Raw genomic sequence first — 19,816 nt, 5'->3', positions numbered from 1 at the left:
TTGAGCACTCCTGACTGAATGTGACAGGCATGCCTGGAGCACTCGGCAATCAGGTATGTTCTTACGTGAAACCCCTGCGGCCAAAGCTTCAACTTTTCTCAGTGAGGCCAGGCTATAGTTTAGCAGAGGCAAAAACAGTTGTGAACGTGGGGACTCAAGTTAGGCTGCCTCGCTTCAAATCCCAGTTCCTCCTTTTACTAATAGGACCCTGACCAAGTTAGCCACCATTTTGCGCCTCAGTTTCTTCATCTGGGCATCACTAATGTACTTCACTGTGTTACTATGAGGACTGAGTTAAACCAGATATACATCCTAACTGGTCAGTTAAAGCTTAGCTATTCTACGTAGTGAAGCTCACTTTCCGGGTTTAAAGGGAAGGCTGTTCACTTTTGAAAGCCTGGCATACGCCATACTGCTTCCGTGTGTTTTCATTACTCTTTCCAACAATCTGGCAAAGGAGGTACCATATTCACCATTTCACAAAAACAGATACTGAGGTTATGACATGAGGACACAGTTTTTTTTAAGATTGCACAATTACTGAGAGGTCTGGCTCCGGAGAAAGTTCCTCGCACCTTGGACTCTTGCTCATCAGCATCTCCGACAGCACGGACAGCCAGGACAACTGCCATGCTGCCTTGCCAGGGCACACACGGGAATAAACAGAGGTCGAATTCCACCTGCTCCATCTGCCAACGTCACTGCCGCCACGGCACATGCGCTGGCATGGCACACAGTGTACAAAGCAGTGTAACAGCCTGCACGGCAGTGCTAGAGACACAAGTGAAGGTCGGGACTCTCAACCGAATGCGTCTAAAAATACCAGCACCTAGACACAGTGGGACAATCCGGACGACCTTTCCTCTCCAGGCAGCAGGGTATACAAGAATGCCAAAACATTTTCCAGGCTCAGCCACACCTTCAGCCATGCCAGATTCATCTAGAAAACCTCACCACGGAAGAAGAAATCTCTCCACAGTAAGAGCTTAGGTTGCCCATTTTAATTGGTGCTCAACTGTGAAGCTGGCTGACCAACCATTTTCACAAACTGGGCTTTTTCTAGCTCAAAGTGAAATGTGAAAAGGTAGAAAAACTAACAATGTGGTGGAACTGCTCCCCACTAAGACATGAAGTCTGTGTTACTACGCCTTGCCCCCCAAATAGTGCATTTTTACAGTTATGAACGGAAACGTGAAAGCTAAAAGGAAAAATCTGCTGACAGTACAGACATTTTCCCTTGTGACCAGGAGTCCACAAACTACAGTCCATGAGCCAAATCTAGCTGGCACCCTGGTTTTGTGCTGCCTGTGGTCTTTCATTTTTTAATGTTTGAAAAAAAAATAATAGTTCATGACATGGGAAGACCGTATGAATTCAAATTTCGGTGTCCAATTAGTAAAGTTCATGTCCTGTCTATGGCTGCTTCTACACCACGACGGTAGAGTGGAATAGTTGTGACACTGACATATGGCCCACAAGGCCTAAGGTATTTCCTACCTGGCTCTTTACAGAGAAGGTTCGCAGACCCCTGTTCTAGATTCTATTGAAATGCAATTGTATAGCTAGTTTGTATACATTTCACAAAACCAATGAACGATTTTCAGTCGCTTCAAATAGGGGAAAACAATTTGCACATATAAATTTCCATGGCCTTGCTTGAATAGTTAAAGGTACATGTAGGAAAAGAATGATCTTTCACCATTTGAACTGAAACTGTAAGTGGCTTTAAAATCTCTATTCATACCACTCAATTTTCAAGTGGGAATTGAAACAAATAATTAAAAATATATATAATAGGAATTGATATGTTAATACACTCAATAGGTCACTGGGCATGAAGTACAACATACATTTACCCTCTCCTTCATTAAGAGCTTTCAGGAATAAACTAAGTATATTCAAATTTTTAAAAAGGATGAAACGATAATATGGGAAGACAAGAAAGGATGCCATCAGTGGACCAAGAATTTGGAGGAATTCCAGGAAGACAGAAACAGATTTGCATTAACAGAGAAACCAGAGGGGAGGAAAATGTAGTACAAGTTACCAAAGGTGCATTAAATATGGTTCTTCCCAAGGGAGCTTTGAAGAAACTCCAAGTGGAGTCAACAAAGATAAAGGGCAGGAGAAGCTGAGGGGCAACTGTTAGGGTAATTCATTCAAGAATGGCTTTTGAAACAGCTGTGCTAATTCCCCCACGTCCCCTGTCTTCCCCAGAAGCAAGGGTGGCTTCTGCCTGTGGGATAGAACCAGAGAACAGCTTCAAAGAAAAGGGGGAGATGTGCCTTGGAAGGGCTCCCAAGGATGACAGATCTAAAAGGAAAGTAGACCAGGAGCCCCTGGCTGGCTCAGTCAGAAGAGCATGAGACTCTTGATCTCAGGGTCATGAGTTTGAGCCCTATGCTGGGTGTATAGATTACCAAAAATAAAAACTCGAAAAAAGAAAAAAAAAAAAAAAAAGAAAAGCAGACCAGATCAAGGTCTAACTCTGACCTCAAAAATATTTTTATGGGAATGCAAGCTGGTGCAGCCACTCTGGAAAACAGTATGGAGGTTCCTCAAAAAAACTAAAAATAGAACTACCCTACGACCCAGCAATTGCACTACTAGGCATTTATCCACGGAATACAGGTGTGCTGTTTCAAAGGGACACATGCACCCCCATGTTTACAGCAGCACTATCAACAATAGCCAAAGTATGGAAAGAGCCCAATGGTCCATCAATGGATGAATGGATACAGAAAATGTGGTATATATACATATATACAATGGTGTATTTCTCGGCAATCAAAAAGAATGAAATCTTGCCATTTGCAACTACGTGGATGGAACTGTAGGGCATTATGCTTAGTGAAATTAGTCAGAGAAAAGACAAAAATCATATGACTTCACTCATATGAGGACTTTAAAGAGACAAAACAGATGAACATAAGGGAAGGGAAATAATATAAAATAATATAAAAACAGGGAGGGGGACAAAACAGAAGAGACTCATAAATATGGAGAACAAACTGAGGGTTACTGGAGGGGTTGTGGAGCGGGGATGGGCTAAATGGGGAAGGGGCACTAAGGAATCTACTCCTGAAATCACTGTTGCACTATATGCTAACTAATTTGGATGTAAATTTGTAAAAATAAAAAATAAAATAAAAAAAAAAAGAATACTTTTAATTTTTTTTTTTTCAACGTTTTTTATTTATTTTTGGGACAGAGAGAGACAGAGCATGAACGGGGGAGGGGCAGAGAGAGAGGGAGACACAGAATCGGAAACAGGCTCCAGGCTCCGAGCCGTCAGCCCAGAGCCTGACGCGGGGCTCGAACTCACGGACCGCGAGATCGTGACCTGGCTGAAGTCGGACGCTTAACCGACTGCGCCACCCAGGCGCCCCAAGAATACTTTTAAAAGTAGGGAGTTAAACAGATTAGTGAACACAGAAAGAAGACTTCCTAGCTTTGGCAAAGGTAGAGGTCTCCAACCTGCTCTTGGGAAACCTGCCTGTCCAACCACCACATAACCTTCTACTTACAGAACCGTGTAAACTGTTCTCCCCCTTAGGGGAGGCCTGTGGGAGAACCAGGCTTACATATCTGCATATATTTAAAGCTACAGGAGAGTATTATGGACACAAAACAAGCTTCTATGAAAAAAAGCCACAGAGAACTAGAAAATGTCTAGAAATTTTTTTTTTAAGTTTATTTATTTGAGAGAGAGAGCAAGAGGGAGAATTCCAAGCAGGCTCTGTGCTGTCTGCACAGAGCCCAACATGGGGCTCGACTAGAAAATGTCTAGAAATTTTATTTTTTTTTAAAGTTTATTTGAGAGAGAGAGCGAGAGAGAGAATTCCAAGCAGACTCTGTGCTATCAGCACAGAGCCCAATGTGGGGCTTGATCTCAAAGCATGAGATCACAACCTGAGCCAATATCAAGAGCGATGCTTAACTGACTGAGCCACCCACGTTCCCCTAGAAATTTTAAATGACTGCAAAACAGAAATAGTCAGAAAAACTGACAAAATGGATGAGATAAAGACATTAAAAAATGACAGAAGAGACACAGGATAGATCCACATGGTCAACAATCTGTCTAACGGGAGTTTAAGAACATGAGAATAGATGACAGAGTTGATAAAATAATCCAAAAAATAACAAAGTTTTCCTGTACTAAAGAAAGGTATGGCTTTAGATTAAATGGGCTTGCCCAATGCTGAGACATTTTTCCTGATGGAATTTTGGAACACAAAGTGTAAGAAAAATCCTGTAAGTTTCTGGAAATACTCATAAAGACATTTAAAGTTTTGAGGACAGAAGATTTTTATTGACGGGCATGCGTTATTCCAGTAATTTTCTAAAGACTTAATTTAAAAATTCATCATGACTTTTTTTCTAAATAAAATTCAGAACGAAGTACTTGAAAGAGAAACCAATTCCAGAATACGTCTCAGGACACCTATCTGACCTATTAAGATTTGAAAGATAAACTTCTTTCAGTAGTCCCTGGATGATGGCTAACATTCATGACAGCAAAACATAAAAAGGAAATACAAAACTATTATATTCCAGGTATCTTTAGAATCTGCAAAGTACTTTACTGTGTACCCTGTACTGCACGAGACACTCAGAGTCACAAGTGTGCCTGCAGACTAGCAACGACCTGCCCAAGGACCGGAAGCGCAAAGAGCTGGGAGCAGGAAGATAGTGGGAACAGGCAGGGCAAGTGTGAGGAACTCTCTGGACATCCTGTGGAAACAATTCTTTACTGTACTTTTGTCTGCACTGTACCTTTTACTTTCCTGGACTTCCCACACTACTCTGATTCTGAAGATGGAACAAAAAAGGTTTAAAATTTTTCTTCTCTGCACAGTCCCTCATCATCTAACAGCAGAATCTAACTTTTGGAGGCATGAGAATCAATGCACTGGTAAGAAATTTCTAGCAGGCTGCTATGCATTTAGTAAAACAAATCTCCTCACTGGCAGTAAAACAAATCTGTGTGGTAACAGGCTCTCTGCCTGGGCTATGCATCAGAATCATCGGATGCTCAGGCCCCATGAGTTAAAATTCAGAAGATCTGAGTGGGCCCAGGTATTTTTAAAAATCAATTTATTTGAGAGAAAGCACAAGTGGGGGAAGGGCAGAGAGAGTCCCAAGCAGGCTCCACACTGTCAGCATGGAACCAAATGCAGGGCTCCATCCCATGAACCTTGAAATCATGACTTGGAGGGAAGTCAGAAGCTTAACTGACTGAGCCACCCAGGTGCCCCACCCCTCCCCCAGGCATTTTTTGATACTGAAAGGAGAAAAAAGTATTTCTGGGGAGACATTCAAAGTAGTAATTTTCTTTATCCCTCTTTCCCCTGAGCACTCCTGCCCACAACAGATAATGAATTCTTGGTAACCGGTATCTTAAGTGTTGCTTTGACACCAGCTAAAATCATCCACTTGAGGTATTACTCCTTCCTGTGGGAAGGCTGGTTTTCACCTATTCTAAGAATAACAATAAATTCAAAATATTTTGGCTGCTTTTCATGAAAGTACAATTGAGTTTATTTTTTAAAAAAATTTTTTTTAACGTTTATTTATTTTTGAGACAGAGAGAGACAGATCATGAACGGGGGAGGGGCAGAGAAAGAGGAAGACACAGAATCTGAAGCAGGCTCCAGGCTTCGAGCCATCAGCACAGAGCCCGAAGCGGGGCTCAAACTCACGGACCGCAAGATCGTGACCTGAGTTGAAGTCGGACGCTTAACCGACTGAGCCACCCAGGCGCCCCCAATTGAGTTTAGTACAGAGCCAAACACCCATGCACATTATCCTTGAATTTCTCAGTATTTATTCAAGTATGATAACCATTTTCAAGTATATAAATCCTGATTAGAATTTAAGCAAATGGGGCGCCTGGGTGGCTCAGTCAGTTGAGTGACTAACTTCAGCTCAGGTCATGATCTCACAGTTCGTGGGTTCGAGTCCCGTGTCAGGCTCTGTGCTGACAGACAGCTCAGAGCCTGGAGCCTGTTTCGGATTCTGTGTCTCCCCCTCTCTCTGTTCCTCCCCTGCTCTGTCTCCCAAATATAAATAAATGTTAAAAAAAAAAAAAGAATTTAAGCAAATATAGGGGTGCCCAGGTGGCTCAATTGGTTAAGCGGCCGACTTTGGCTCAGGTCACGATCTTACATTCATGAGTTCGAGCTTGCGTCAAGCATAGTTCAGAGCCCGGAGCTTTAGATTCTGTGTCTCTTTCTCTCTGCCCCTCCCCCACTCACACTCTCTCTCTCTCTCTCTCTCTCTCTCTCAAAAATAAGTAAACCTTAAAAAAAAAAGAATTTAAGAAAATATAGACACTTCCTCTTTTCTTCCTCCTCCTTCCAAAAAAATTTGGAAATCGCCTCATTTATTCATTAGTAAACATCATTGAAATCTACATGATACTACATTTATCCACACTGCTACACTTGCATTACAATGTCAGTCTCAAATTTTTCCTCACTGAATTTTCTTAAATGCACCAATTCTTTCTTTTTAAAAAATTTTTTAATGTTTGTTTATTTTTTGAGAGAGAGAGCCAGAGCGTGAGTGGGGGTGGGGGTGCAGAGAGAGAGAGGGAGACACAGAATCCGAAGCAGGCTCCAGACTCTGAGCTGTCAGCACAGAGCCCAACGCAAGCCCGAACTCATGAACTGTGAGATCATGACCTGAGCCAAAGTCAGACACTTAACTGACTGAGCCACCCAGGCACCCCTCCTTCCCTTTCTTAAAGCCTGCTTTTTGTTCAGGTAAATGTTCTTACTCAGAGGCCTCCTAAATTGCCTTGGAGCCCAAGTTCAAAGATCTTAACTCCTCCAGAATCCTCTCCCAGGTTTCTCAAATTTTCCAGAAATAAATACTTTTGAAAGGAGGAGTGGAGCTTATAAAATACTCGCCAAGTTTTCCAGAAAGAATCACCTGGGGCACTTGTTAAATATTCAACTTGGGGTGCTTGGGTGGCTCAGTCAGGTAAGCCTCCAAGTGTCCGACTCTTGATTTTGGGTCAGGTCATGATCTGGCAGTTCGTGGGTTTGAGCCCCATGTGTTTGAGCTCTGTGCTGACAGTGTGGAGCCTGCTTGGGCTATTCTCTCTCTCCCTCTCTCTCTCAAAATGAATAAACACACACACACACACACACACACACGCACACACACACACCAGGCTTCTCCTAGGAGGAAATGATTCAAGTACATAGGTGAAAGACAAGAAATCTGTCTTTTAACAACTGTCCCAGATTCTAGAAGTACATCTTTTCTGATGGTATTCATTCATCACTGCTTCCATACCTGCCACCTTCTCATGTGGTCTTTTCGCCCTGCCTGTCATCACTGTGCTCCCTTCCAGGGATGTACCCTCCTTTCACCTATTCAAAAGCACTTTGCTTCCCAACAAATCCAGCCACACTGATTTCTCTTTCTTCTCAATTCCTGACACAATTAGTCATGTGATACAATATTTGGCCTTTTAAGTACACTGTATTCAATAAAACTTGTGGACTGAATGATGTCAATTTATCTTCTTTATTTTTTCTAGGTCAAGTCCAGTGTTGAGACAGTAAGCAAGACTAAATGCTTTGCAAAGGTTCATACGTAAATGTGTTGAATGTGATTCTGGAGCTATGGTTATTAACTCAAACACCCCCAATAGCTCACTATTTAAACTATTAGCACTGAATGCTACAGGAAAATGATACCTTAGTTCTCCCACAAGGAAAGCAATTTATTCTGTAGGAACTTGATAATTACAAGCTTTCCCATTTCTTCTCTCTCATCAACAGCTTACTCACAGAGTTAAGGGACATACTAAATAAAGCCACCTCTTGAAATGAGCTGGTATTTGCTTTTAAAATTGTCCCAGGAAAAAAAGCAACATGTTCCAGGGGTGGCAAACAGTCATTCAGCCAAACTCTTAATTATCTGAGGAGGAGGGATCTGGAAGATAGCACTTATAAACCCACAGATGACTCCCGATGGCATTTCATCCAGTACAGTAACCGTGGCAATTGCTGCTTCTTTATGGGGGTGCTGTCCTTGTGTGAGAAAAGACAGCAAAACACTGAAGTTGTTTCCAAGTTCCCCTTTAAATTCTAATAACCTAGGATGTGATGACTGTACTCGTCTTTCTAGTGACCTCTGATGGACTGCCAAGGGACCTACGTTATGAAGGAAACGATTACCAAATGGAGTCAAGGGTTGGGACTCATCACCTACCCCCAAGCCTCGACAAGAGACTCTCTGGAGGGAAGAGTAGCTTTCAGCTACCCGAGGACTTCTCTTGCCAGATGTCTAAACTTTGGGGCATGGAAGAATAATGGGGAGGTTTATTCTTATTGTTAGCTTGTTAAGTAATGTGGAATCTGTTAAGTAATGTGGAACCAATTCTTTTAATAGGTCTCTAGTAGGATCCATTAGTCTGCCATTTTTAAAAGCACTGAATGCTGGTTCTGGGGCTCTTTGGAAAACATTTTACTGGGGGTTTCTTCTCTCACCCTGCCAGCTGCTTCCATGCTTCATGCTTTTCCCTTTTTGTTCCTGCCTTTTCCCAAATAAAATGATTTAATTTCTTTCAATCTTTTTTTTTTTTTAATTTATTTATTTATTTTTGGGACAGAGAGAGACAGAGCATGAACGGGGGAGGGGCAGAGAGAGAGGGAGACACAGAATCGGAAACAGGCTCCAGGCTCCGAGCCATCAGCCCAGAGCCTGACGCGGGGCTCGAACTCACGGACCGCGAGATCATGACCTGGCTGAAGTCGGACGCTTAACCGACTGCGCCACCCAGGCGCCCCTAATTTCTTTCAATCTTAACCATGCTTCAAGGCCCAGCTCAAATACCAATTACTTCTTGAAGGCTAAAAAGATCACCTTTGCTGAAAGGGACCTCCCCATCTCTGGCACCCTTGTGTCATGAGCAAACCTCTAACTGTAAGAGAATAAAAGGTGTTTCATTTCATTCAACAGTTATTTCTTTTTGTAAGTTCTTCTCTCTTATTAGGCAGTAAACTCTATAAAGGCAGACTAAGGCTCACATTCTTTTACTTCCTGTAATAAAGCACCTGTAGGTGCTTGTGTATGAATGCGTGTGTAAGGCATTCTGCAAAGACTTCCTGAATGAATGAGTGATCCAGCAATGAGTAAATGAATGTATTCACATTTCTTCTCTAACAAGTAGCTGAAGCTAAAACTGCATGAAAAAGGAAAACTGCCTATTTATAGTAACTGTCTATGATATCATAAGCATCCTAAAGCCTTTCAGTTTCTTTATTTGTAAAACTAGGGGGTTTCAGAGACTTTTTAAAAAGTTCATTAAATACCTGTATCAAAAGCCTAATGTTCCAAATACTCTAACCTGACCTTTTTTCCTCAGCCAACACCACAGCTATCTGTATCACACAAGCTATCTGTATTCCCAAGATGTAACTACGGACAAACTCTGCCTAAGGGACTTTGAGATCTGAGCTGGTTCTGGAGAAGACACTAACTGGCTTTCTCTTTTACCTCTTCTTCTTCAAACCAAACAACATTCCTCTTGAAAATTTCCAGCAAGAAAAAACACTAACAGTTATTAGGTGGCACCCATCCTAACAGCTATTTTCACACAATGTGCCAAATTCCTACAGAGGGGGGGGTGGGGGGGTGGGGGAAGAAACCCTGTGAATTTCATGTAATCGACATGTTCATCACACTACAAAAAACAAAAAACCAAAAAAACTCAATAGGACTGTCAAGTTCACCCTTTGTAAAGAATAATATGGAGTTGAGTCTAAAGTAACCAGTTTAGCATCCTAATTTTAAAGGTACATCTCAGCCTAAACATCTGCTAATAATCTGAGAAGAGTTTAAAGTCTTTTTTTTTAATGTTTATTTGTTTTTTGAGAGAGACAGAGTGCAAGTGGGGGATGGGCAGAGGGAGGGAGACAGACTCCCAAGCAGGCTCCTGGCTCCTAGCTGTCAGCAGAGTCCCAAGCAGGGCTCGAACTCAAGAAACAGATCATGCATGACCTGAACTGAAGTCGGAGGCTTAACCTACAGAGCCACCCAGGAACCCCGAAGAGTTTAAAGTCTTGGCTTCAATCACGTTTAGATTTTAGATTATCACTTTCATTAATAAAAGAAAGTCCCATTAAACATATTTTTTCTACTGCTCAGTTCTTAAATCAATCCAAAACTTTCTGAGGAAAATGTATTTATAACCTAGGATGGCTATACAAAGGTCTTAAACAGCAATAACCTAACTTGAGCATGGCCAAGATACACTTTTTAGTGTGATGTAGTAATTGCCAGATTTGAAAGAGAACCTTCATTCTTATTTAAAACAGTATCATTACTTTGTAGGTAATTTTTAGCTTCAGCAATGTGTCCTCAGGCAGAAACGGAGGTGGCAAAAAAGGTAAAGTCCAGGGTATGTATGTGATGTATCACACTGGTTCTTGACAAACGAAGGCATCGCCTTTACAAGATCTTAACCCAGGTATACAGTACACACAGATTGACCTAAGTAGTAAGAGTGGAAGACTCCGGAAAAATCCAAATATGTAAATGTAAAACCAGTCAATGTGTGTTATAATGTAGTCAGCATAACTTTAAAGAAATTCATAACATCTAAATCATGCAAGCTCCATGATCAAAAAATACCACTTTCGATGGCTTTTTTTTTTGCACAAAATTTGCTTAATTAGCGCAATAGGAAGTAAAACAGACACAAGTTAATTTGCGGCCTTGGAAGGGGCAGATTTAGCGTTAAGAGCGAGAAATACGAAAGGCACCGCATCCAAGGATCAAACGGGACCCTGAAAGGTGTTCCAGTTCTTGCTGGACGCAAACCCCAGGATAGGCAGGGCAAGGGGAAAGCGGAAAACGGGAAGAGTCGTCTGTTCGGGGAGAGGAGGGCCGGCTTCCTGGCCAGAACCCCACACCCTGGCAGCCCCGGGCTTCCCATTCATTCCGCGCCGTCCCCAGGAGGCGGCCGCGGGTCGGCAGCCGCGGGGTTCTCCGCCCGGTACCGCGCACTCACCTGTTCGGGAACACGACCTCGCGGCGCCCGAGGCCGCTGAGGCCGCCGCCAGGAGCCGGGGGGACGCGGGCCGGGGGGCGGCCGCCGGAGGAGGCGACTGGCGGCGCAGCCCGGGGGTGGGCAGGCGGCGCAGGCCGGACGCGTCCCTCTGCAGCAGGGCGGAGCAGAGCCGCCGCGGGCTCTGATACATGCCGGGCGCCGCCGCCACAACCGCCGAGGCCCCTCGCGCGCGGGAGGAGCGGAGCCTGGCCGAGGCCGAGGCGGGCGAAACGAGCAGACTCTCGGGGACCTTCTGAGCGGATGCTCCCAGGCTCCTAGTCGCCCAGCCCAGGCCTGAGGGCAGTGCTGAGCAGACCAGCCCGAGAGAGAGACGCGGGAGCTACGACAGCTCAGGGAGCAGCAGCTCGGTCTGCCGCCGGCCGGCGAGAGCTGGAGGGTAACCGGCTAGCGCAGCGCGCTGACAAAGCGGGCGCGACCAAACGGGACCAGGAGGGGGGATCCATGGGACCGGACCCCGGCGCGACCAGGCTGCGGCTCCCTGACTCGGAATAATAGTATTTTGAAAGGAAGGGGATCTTAAGCTCTTCGTAGGGCGGAGGCTGTAGAAGATCTAAAGTAACAAGTATCTGTTAGAGTGTTTTAAAGGAATGAGCCTCCCCTTCCGCTGGCTGGAATGGAAGCGCCCACAGGCGGAGGATCCAGAGACAGTTCAGGGCTGTGGCCCTAGGGACACGTGTGTGTCCAGGTGGAAGACAGCATCTGTATGTGCGTGTGAGTGTATGTGTGAATACGGCAAAGGGCGTTCGCCTCCGGTCCCTTCGGAAGTATGTGTTTCATTAAACGAAATTGAGCGTGTAAAGCACCGACTGTGTGCGAAGGCCATGATGGATAAGACAATGTCCCTTTCTTCAAGGGTGCTCTACTCAGGCAAAGGGGGCAGAAGATGGCAAGAGAAATCAGACCATAAAGCTCTACAAGGTAGATTAAAATCAGTGCCACAAGATCCACAAGCGTGACAATCGAGGTTATAACCGGCTTGGGTGTTCTAGGTTTATTAGAATTGGCATTTGAGTTGGGCCATGACTAGGAGGTCTAGAATTCAACACATGTGGAATTTGGGAGGGGAGCGGTGGTGATTTATACACGAAGAAAGGAAGTAAGCAGAAAGCCCTGGTTGTATTTGTGGAAACAACTCCTCTTGGTTATGTAGGATGGAAGCTAAGGAGTAAGAAGACAGATGCTTAGATAGGTTATAGTGTGGATGGCAGAGATTATACCAGACTTAATTTGGTAGAAAATGAGAGTGGTTGATGTTTTGTGAACTAGGCAAAGATATGAATTAGGGTCATGTTTTAATTGGAGGTCGTGTATTCTTGGCACATGAAAAGGCAGGAGAGGGGCACCTGTATGGCTCACTCTGTTGAACATCCCACTCTAGATTTCTGCTCAGGTCATGATCTCATGGTTTGTGGGATGGAGCCTTTCATGGGGCTCTGTGCTGACAGTGTGAGCCTGCTTGGGATTCTCTCTCTCTCCCTCTCTCTGCTCTTCCCCCACTCGCACTCTCTTTCTCTCTAAAAATAAATAAATAAACATTAAAAAAGAAAAGGCAGGAGAGAGTTGACCAGCTGAAATGAAAGATAATCTAGATCTGCATCTGGTACTAGAAAAGAATGGAAGAAACTTCTCCAATTGGGCTGGAAATGACTAACCAGGAATGAAGTGGGGGAGGGGGGGCACGTTAAGGGGGAAGAATATCCAAGATTGGATTCCTCTTTGAGTGACTTATGAGCTAGAAATGTTTTCTTGTTGGTTTTCCCATGATTTTGCTGATTCTCCTATCTTACAGAATTGGAAGCTTTTCATTAGCAAGAATATTCAAAATACTTTTCAGAGGAGAGTTATTTATCTAACACCCAGAAGGTAAGGATGAGTCAGCTGGCACAAGTTGATCATAACTCCAGGAAATAATCTCCTTAGGAAGTCATTAAGCCCTCTTGGTCTCAGTTTCCTTATCTATAAAACATAGAATCATACCTTAGTCATTACATGAGATAAAAGGTGATAACAAAATTAGCCCATAAAAAGTATTCTGCAAATATAAAAATATGTCAAATTAGAATCTAGGTGATGGGTGTATGGGTGTTCACTTACAATTCTTTTTCTTTTCCATATGTTTGGAAATACTTGTAATAAGTGTTGGGGGAAAGGTGCTTTGAAAAGTTAAAAGTACTGTTTAAATATAAACTGTTATCATTAAAAGGGTTTTAGAGGGCAATTCTATCCTGAGAATTGGTCAGTAGTATTATTTAAGATATATTAAACACTGTGTACTTTAAGAAATCAGAAAAATATAAAACTTACTCATTTCAAAATTTCATTCAGTCAACATTTTGTTGAGTACATATTCTGTGCCAGGCTCTACGTTAGGGCACGTACAACAATGAACTGAACAGTCCGTTCACAGTTTAGTGGTGAGACGTTGTATAAACACAAATATAATTATCCGATAATAAATATAGAATCATGATATGAACGAGGTACTGTGGAAACACAGAGAATTCCTATTTGCCTGGAGAAATCAGGAGAGGCTTTTGGAACAAGGTGACTTCTAAGTAGGAAGGAATGAGGGGTGATATCCACCGAGAACAGCAAGGCAAAGAAGGACAGATGTTCCAGGAACAGCAAGTACCACACTTTGATAAGGCTTGAGTGCAGGGTGCCCAGGAGGGAGTGACAAGAGATGAGGTGGAAGCTACTGGTAAGAACCAAAGTGTGAAGGGTTTCCAGAGGAGTTTGGACTTTATTCTTCAGGATAAAGAACCTGAAGGTTCTGAAGAACCTTTGAAAAAATAAGCAGACAGTTTGCAGTATAATCAAGGTTGCATTTTTGAAAGATCATTCTGGGTGGCTCAGTTGGTTGAACGTCTGATTTCGGCTCAGATCTCGATCTTGAAATTTGTGAGTTCCAGCCCCACGTTGGGCTCTCTTCTGTCAGCGCAGAGCCTGCTTCTGATCCTCTGTCCTCTTTTTCTCTGCCCCTGTCTGACTTGTGCTCGCTCTCAGAAACATTTTTTTAAAAATTTTGAAAAGAAAGGTCTTTCTGTCAGCCGTGTGGGAGATGGACTGGAGATCAGGGAAGAATAAGAACAATGCAGGTAAGGAAGAGTATATGTTGGTTCAGATCTCTGGAGGAGGGGCATAACACACACACACACACACACACACACACACACACGTGATTCTGATGCACATCTCTAATCCTCTCTCAATGAATAAAGTGGGGGCAGTGATGGTGGAAAAGAATCATGAAGGAGACAGAAACCATAGGGTTGAGTGACAGATTAAATCTAAGGGTCGAAGGAGGGAGGAGAGTACAGAGTCTAGGGATGACTCCTGTGACTGGTGGATAACAGTACCAAATAAGGAAAACAGGTGCAAATGCTGCTCTCAGGGAACACAAAACACTGAGTTAAGGTCAGAACATATAATTGTGATGTGCCCATGGAACCCCCAGGGGGAGTCACTTTGTAGACAAATAAAATGGTGGACCTGGAGTTCATAGTAGGGTCAGGGCCAAACACTTAAGAGCCCAGGAGTTGAAGCCATAGATGGTGAGATCACCCACAGAAAGCCTTTTGAGTGAGATAAGAAAAGCAGTAAGGATGAAATCCCCGTGAAACACGTACCTTTAAGGATTGGTGGAAGGGAAAGAGACTTGAGGCCTGGTCAGAGGAGAACAAGAGATTGGTGTCTTAGAAGCAAGGGGACAAATGGGGCACCTAGGTGGCTCAGTTGATTGAGTGTCCGAATCTTGATTTCTGCTTGGGTCACGGTCCCAGGGTCGTGGGGTTGAGCCTTGGCGGGCTGAGAGTGGAGTCTGTTTAAGATTAGATTTCTCTATCCCTCTGCCCCTCTCTCCTGCTTGTGCACACACTCTCTCTAAAATAATAAAAAATATTATGTATATATATAAAAAAAAGGGGTCAGTAAGTTTCTAGAAGGGTGTAGCAGTGATAACTGCTCCCAAGAGATCAAGGTGGGGACTGAATCCTTTGAGTTTGAGTTAGAAGGTGGCTCTTTAGCTCATTGTGAATAGTTGCAGGTAGGCATGGTGATGGTGGAAGAAACCAGAGTGCACTGATTACTGGGACTGGAAGGCTGGAGACCGATGAAAAACAATGGAATAAAGCCCCAGGTGAGCCTTTCTTTTTCTTGTAAGATTGGAGCAACCTCAAAATAGAAGTTGAGGAGAAGGAGCCCAATAAACGTAGGAGAAAGTGTAGTTTTTATACTGTTGAGACTTCCTGCTTAGCACCACTGTTTGCCCAGCAGTTCTGCTAGTTCCCCTATTTACGTTAGCAGTCTGGGGCAAAGCTACATAAAAAGAGCACACAGACAGGCTGGGGGGCAAGGGAAATCTCTCTCTCTCTCTCTCTCTTGTTTTTTTGTTTTTTTTTTTTTAAGTAATCTCTATGCCCAAGTTGGGGCTCAAGGTCACGACCCTTAGATCAAGAGTTGCATGCTCTACTGACTGAGCCAACTGGGCACCTCTCCCTTCTTATAAGCCTGATGAGGGAGATTGAGGCAAGCTGAGGGTGAAGTACAAGTTAGTACACATCCCCTCCCTCTGTGGGACATGCATGATATTCCTTGGACACTCCCAGCTACTCCAAAACAGGAAAGGACAAAAAAAAAAAAAAAACCCAAATGGTTAAACTGGTAAGAGTCTCCACAAGTTTATGGGAAAAATGCAATCTCATCATAGCCTAAAGTCCAGGAACTCCCTACTGTCTTAATATTAATGCCTTGCTAGGGGGAAAAACAACCTTAGCTTGACAATAGCTAGGCCTCCAGTAAGTCTTTAGCATGTGAAAGTCTCTTTGGAAACTCCCTCTTGACTTTTCCTCCCTGGACTCCATAAAACAGTACCCCCCCACCCCAACCTCAGTGCAGCTCTTCCTGCCCACAGGTCCTGTCCCCATGTTTTAATAAAATCACCTTTTTGCACCAATGATGTCTTCAAGAATTCTTTCTTGGCCGTTGGCTTGGGACCCCACGAACCCCCCATCACCCCATAACTTCCTCAAGCCTAATAATCCTTTTGGATTAGGGTGCCACCTTTATGACCTCATTTAACTTTTATTGCCTTCCTAAAGGTTCTATCTCCAAATACAGTCGCTTTGGGGGTTAGGGTTTCAACATATGAATTTGGGGAGACACAATTCAGCCCATAGCACTGTCAAAAGCTGGAAACATCAGTTGGTGAGTAATCAAACAAAATGAAAAAGTAATAAGGACTCTCAAATTCTATCACTCTAAATTATTCTAATTTTTCATAACTGAATAACTGATATTGTCTTTAGCATATTTAACAATGCAGAAAAACCCCAATTGTTTTCACTAGATTTTTATAGTTAATAAATTCATTCAAAAATCAACGTTAGTCTCCTTTGGAGTTTTCTCATTCATTATATGCTTGTTCTCAGAAGGTAACACTTTTTGCAAGTATCTTTTCAGAGGCTAGCTCATCAGGCATCCTGAGCTAGGAGAAATGTGTCTTTACATCTCCTACTGGGACTGCAAAGGTATGATTGCTCTAACACCCGTCACCACTGTGGTGCTGAGGCCTTGCTTCCCACAAAATGCGTCCAGCCACGGCTGATGTGCACTGAGCTCAACAGGGGCACCAAGGCAGTAGGGTTCCTGCAAAATGTAGGACTACTTTGAGGAATGATTGAATTTGACTCAGTAAGTCCCCACTGGCCTTATCAAATTCTCTGAAAACTGCACTGCTGCCTAACCTTCCTTCTCCCTTTCCTCCTTTCCAGCTTTCCCTGTATCCTGCCTCAGAACTTCTGAGGGCAACAGCTCCCTCCACCTCTTCCAGGTCCTTTCTGTTTCCTTCACTGACTTTGCCCTATCTTTTGCATGTATTAAATGCCAGTGCCCAAATATCACCACCACCAACAAGATAAAATTGAATTTATTGCTCCCTGTGTTGCACAGGAGAATTACCACCTCAAGAGAACTTTGTTGTGTCTCAAAGAAGGAAGGGCAGAGTCTGTTCTTACTGAGATTTTGAAGTTTGGTTTAAGACAGGTCCTTCAATGAGGAGTGACATAATAGTGATTTAGGATTGGTGGAAATAGCAAGAAAAGGATTAGGAGGCTCGGAGTCCCAAGAGTATTGGTAAGAAAAATGTTGATACCTTCTAATAAAGAGTTGATGATCTTTCTTTTTTTTTTTTTTTTTTTAATGTTTATTTATTTTTGAGAGAGACAGAGCACGAGCAAGGGAGGGACAGAGAGAGGGAGACACAGAATCTGAAGCAGGCTCCAGGCTCTGAGCTGTCAGCACAGACTTGATGTGCCGGACATGGGGCTTGATGTGCCTGACGTGGGGCTCCCACTCATGAATGGGTGAGATCATGACCTGAGCTGAAGTTGGACGCTTAACCCCAACTGAGCCACGCAGGTGCCCCAAGAATTGATGATCTTTCAAACAAATTCCTAGAATGAACAATAAAGTTATTTGCCTGAGGGGCACCTGGGTGACTCAGTCAGTTAAGGGTCCAACTTTGGCTCAGGTCATGATCTCATGGTTCGTGGATTTGAGTCCTGCATCGGGCTCTGTGCTGATGGCTCAGAGCCTGCAGCCTGCTTCAGATTCTCTCTCTGCCCCTCCTGTATTTGTGCTATCTCTTTCTTTCTCAAAAATAAATAAACGTTAAAAAAATTTTTTTAAAAAGCTATTTGTCTGAGCAAAAGTCTCCTGGAATAGTAAAGTTATGCAAGTGAAGACAATGGAAAAGTAAATCAGGTTAATGCAGATGTGGGAGTGGCTGGTTTCAGTTTCACAGTTAATTACCTCTCGGCATCTGCTTCTTGGAGGACAGACACGGGTACAAGTTTAAAAGCAAATTTCAAAAACCTTGTTTTCTTTGATGCAGTAATGAACACTCCAAACTCTTGTAGTTGTCCATGACCAGAAGTTAAATTTTAATCTCCTTTTCTGCATGGGCTCGAGGAACTCTCAAGATTTCCTCTTTATTCCTGCATTTATAACATCATCCAAAGGTATTTCATGGTCTTTCTCGTGGAAGGTCCGGTCCAATGATGCCATATGAAATTATTATTCCCCGCTTCCTGTCAATGGACCAAATGTTCTTTTTCATGATTAAAATTAAAACATGGCAATCAGCTCAGAATAAAAAGCCCATATTTTATTCTTTAAAAGAGAAGTACATAAAGCAAAAGATTTCTCACTTTTTTTTTTTTTTAAAGTCGCCAACTTTTGTTATAATTCCTGTATTTCATAGAAACAGGAGTGTAGCAGACAGGGTAATATAAAAAATGTGTTTTAAAACTGCAGGTGTAAGGGCGCCTGGGTGGCTCAGTCGGTTCAGGGTCCATCTCTTTGCTTCGGTTCAGGTCATGATCTCACGGTTTGTGGGTTTGAACCCCGCGTTGGGCTCCATGCTGCCCGTGTGGAACCTGCTTGGGATTCACTCTCCTTCTCTCTCTGCCCTTCCCACCCACTCAAAAATAAATAAATAAACTTAAACTAAAACTTTGCTCTTACAAAAATAAAATAGAAATGAAACTGCAGGTGCGTACCTGTTGCTCTCTCTCCATCTGGAACAGGCTCTCCCCCACATCAGGCACAGCAGCAGCACCATCAGGTGTCTCCTTGCGGATGCAGCCCTGGGCACACTTGGCACGGCCCACGGGGCAGCAGGAGCAGCAGCTGTCCCCGCAGGGGGTGTGTTTGCACACTTTACATGTACAGGAGCCGGCACAGGTGGAGGAGTCCCCGGTGGAACAGGAGCAGTTGGGGTCCATTTTGAGCCAAGGTGAGGACAGACCTCCAAAGCAGGCGACTCGGGAAGACACTTGATGTCTCATTGTTTTTAAAGAGCATTTATAGTATTACTGAAATCCTCAGGGACCCCTGGGTGGCTCAGTTGGTTGAGGGTCTGACTTCGGCTCAGACCATGATCTCACAGTTTGCTCGTGAGTTCAAGCCCCCCCATCAGGCTTACTGCTTCGGAGACTGTATCAGATCCTCTGTCCCCATCCCTCTGCCCCTCCCCTGCTCTCTCTGTCTCAAACATAAATAAACCTTTCAAAACAAAAACAAAAAAAAAAAAAAAAGAAAAGAAAAGAAAAATCTTCAAAGCTTTAGGAAGATGACAATCAGTATATGTGGTTTATCAGTTAGAAATTGTGTTTAGCTGATAAGAAATCTGAAATAACTGGATTACAACAGGATAGTGCTTTCTTTTTTTCTTATGTAAAATAGCATTTAAGAAGGCAGTCCAGGGTTGGTGTGGTCTATGTTGACCAAGAAAGAATTCACTGACAATATAAGCAAATGGGCATTTATTTGGGCAATTAAAATTACAATTCAAGAGACACAGAGTCAGGTGACTTGTGTTCTGAGGAAGACAAAGAAAGGGCAGAGTTATGAAGAAAAAAGGTCATGAATGCAGTTCTCATTTAGGAACTCTGTGCAAAACGGAGATTGAAACTAAGTTACCTGGTATGGTTGGGTTAATATGCAAAAGAGGGATTGAAACTTGTCCTGGAAACTGGAGGGTATTATGCTAAGTGAAATTAATCAGTCAGAGAAAGACAAATATCATATGACTTCACTCATATGAGGACGTTAAGATACAAAACAGATGAACATAAGGGAAGGAAGCAAAAAAAAAATATATATAAAAACAGGGAAGGGGACAAACCATAAGACTTAAATATAGAGAACGAACAGATGGTT

At 43.3% G+C, this 19,816-nt stretch overlaps 1 protein-coding gene and 1 pseudogene across 2 annotated transcripts in view; both read right to left on the bottom strand.

The window, feature by feature from the left end:
- Positions 1 to 11,473, bottom strand: part of NOCT (nocturnin) — a 31,971-nt gene extending 20,498 nt beyond the window's left edge. The window contains exon 1 of one of the 2 annotated variants that reach the window (XM_049632185.1): positions 11,036 to 11,473. In XM_049632185.1, the coding sequence (XP_049488142.1) occupies positions 11,036 to 11,225 (190 nt within the window). In that variant the 5' untranslated portion in view covers positions 11,226 to 11,473. The remainder of the gene's footprint in view (positions 1 to 11,035) is intronic. The other variant, XM_049632190.1, reaches the window with a different exon arrangement.
- A 7,221-nt stretch (positions 11,474 to 18,694) lies between these two features.
- LOC125923985 (metallothionein-2-like) lies at positions 18,695 to 19,080 on the bottom strand (annotated as a pseudogene).
- Positions 19,081 to 19,816: the final 736 nt, after the last annotated feature.

The sequence above is a fragment of the Panthera uncia genome, chromosome B1, assembly GCF_023721935.1.
Source record: "Panthera uncia isolate 11264 chromosome B1, Puncia_PCG_1.0, whole genome shotgun sequence".
Lineage (NCBI taxonomy): Eukaryota > Metazoa > Chordata > Mammalia > Carnivora > Felidae > Panthera > Panthera uncia.
Note: the sequence above shows the minus strand (reverse complement) of the source record. Positions and strands in the feature narration are given on the sequence as shown.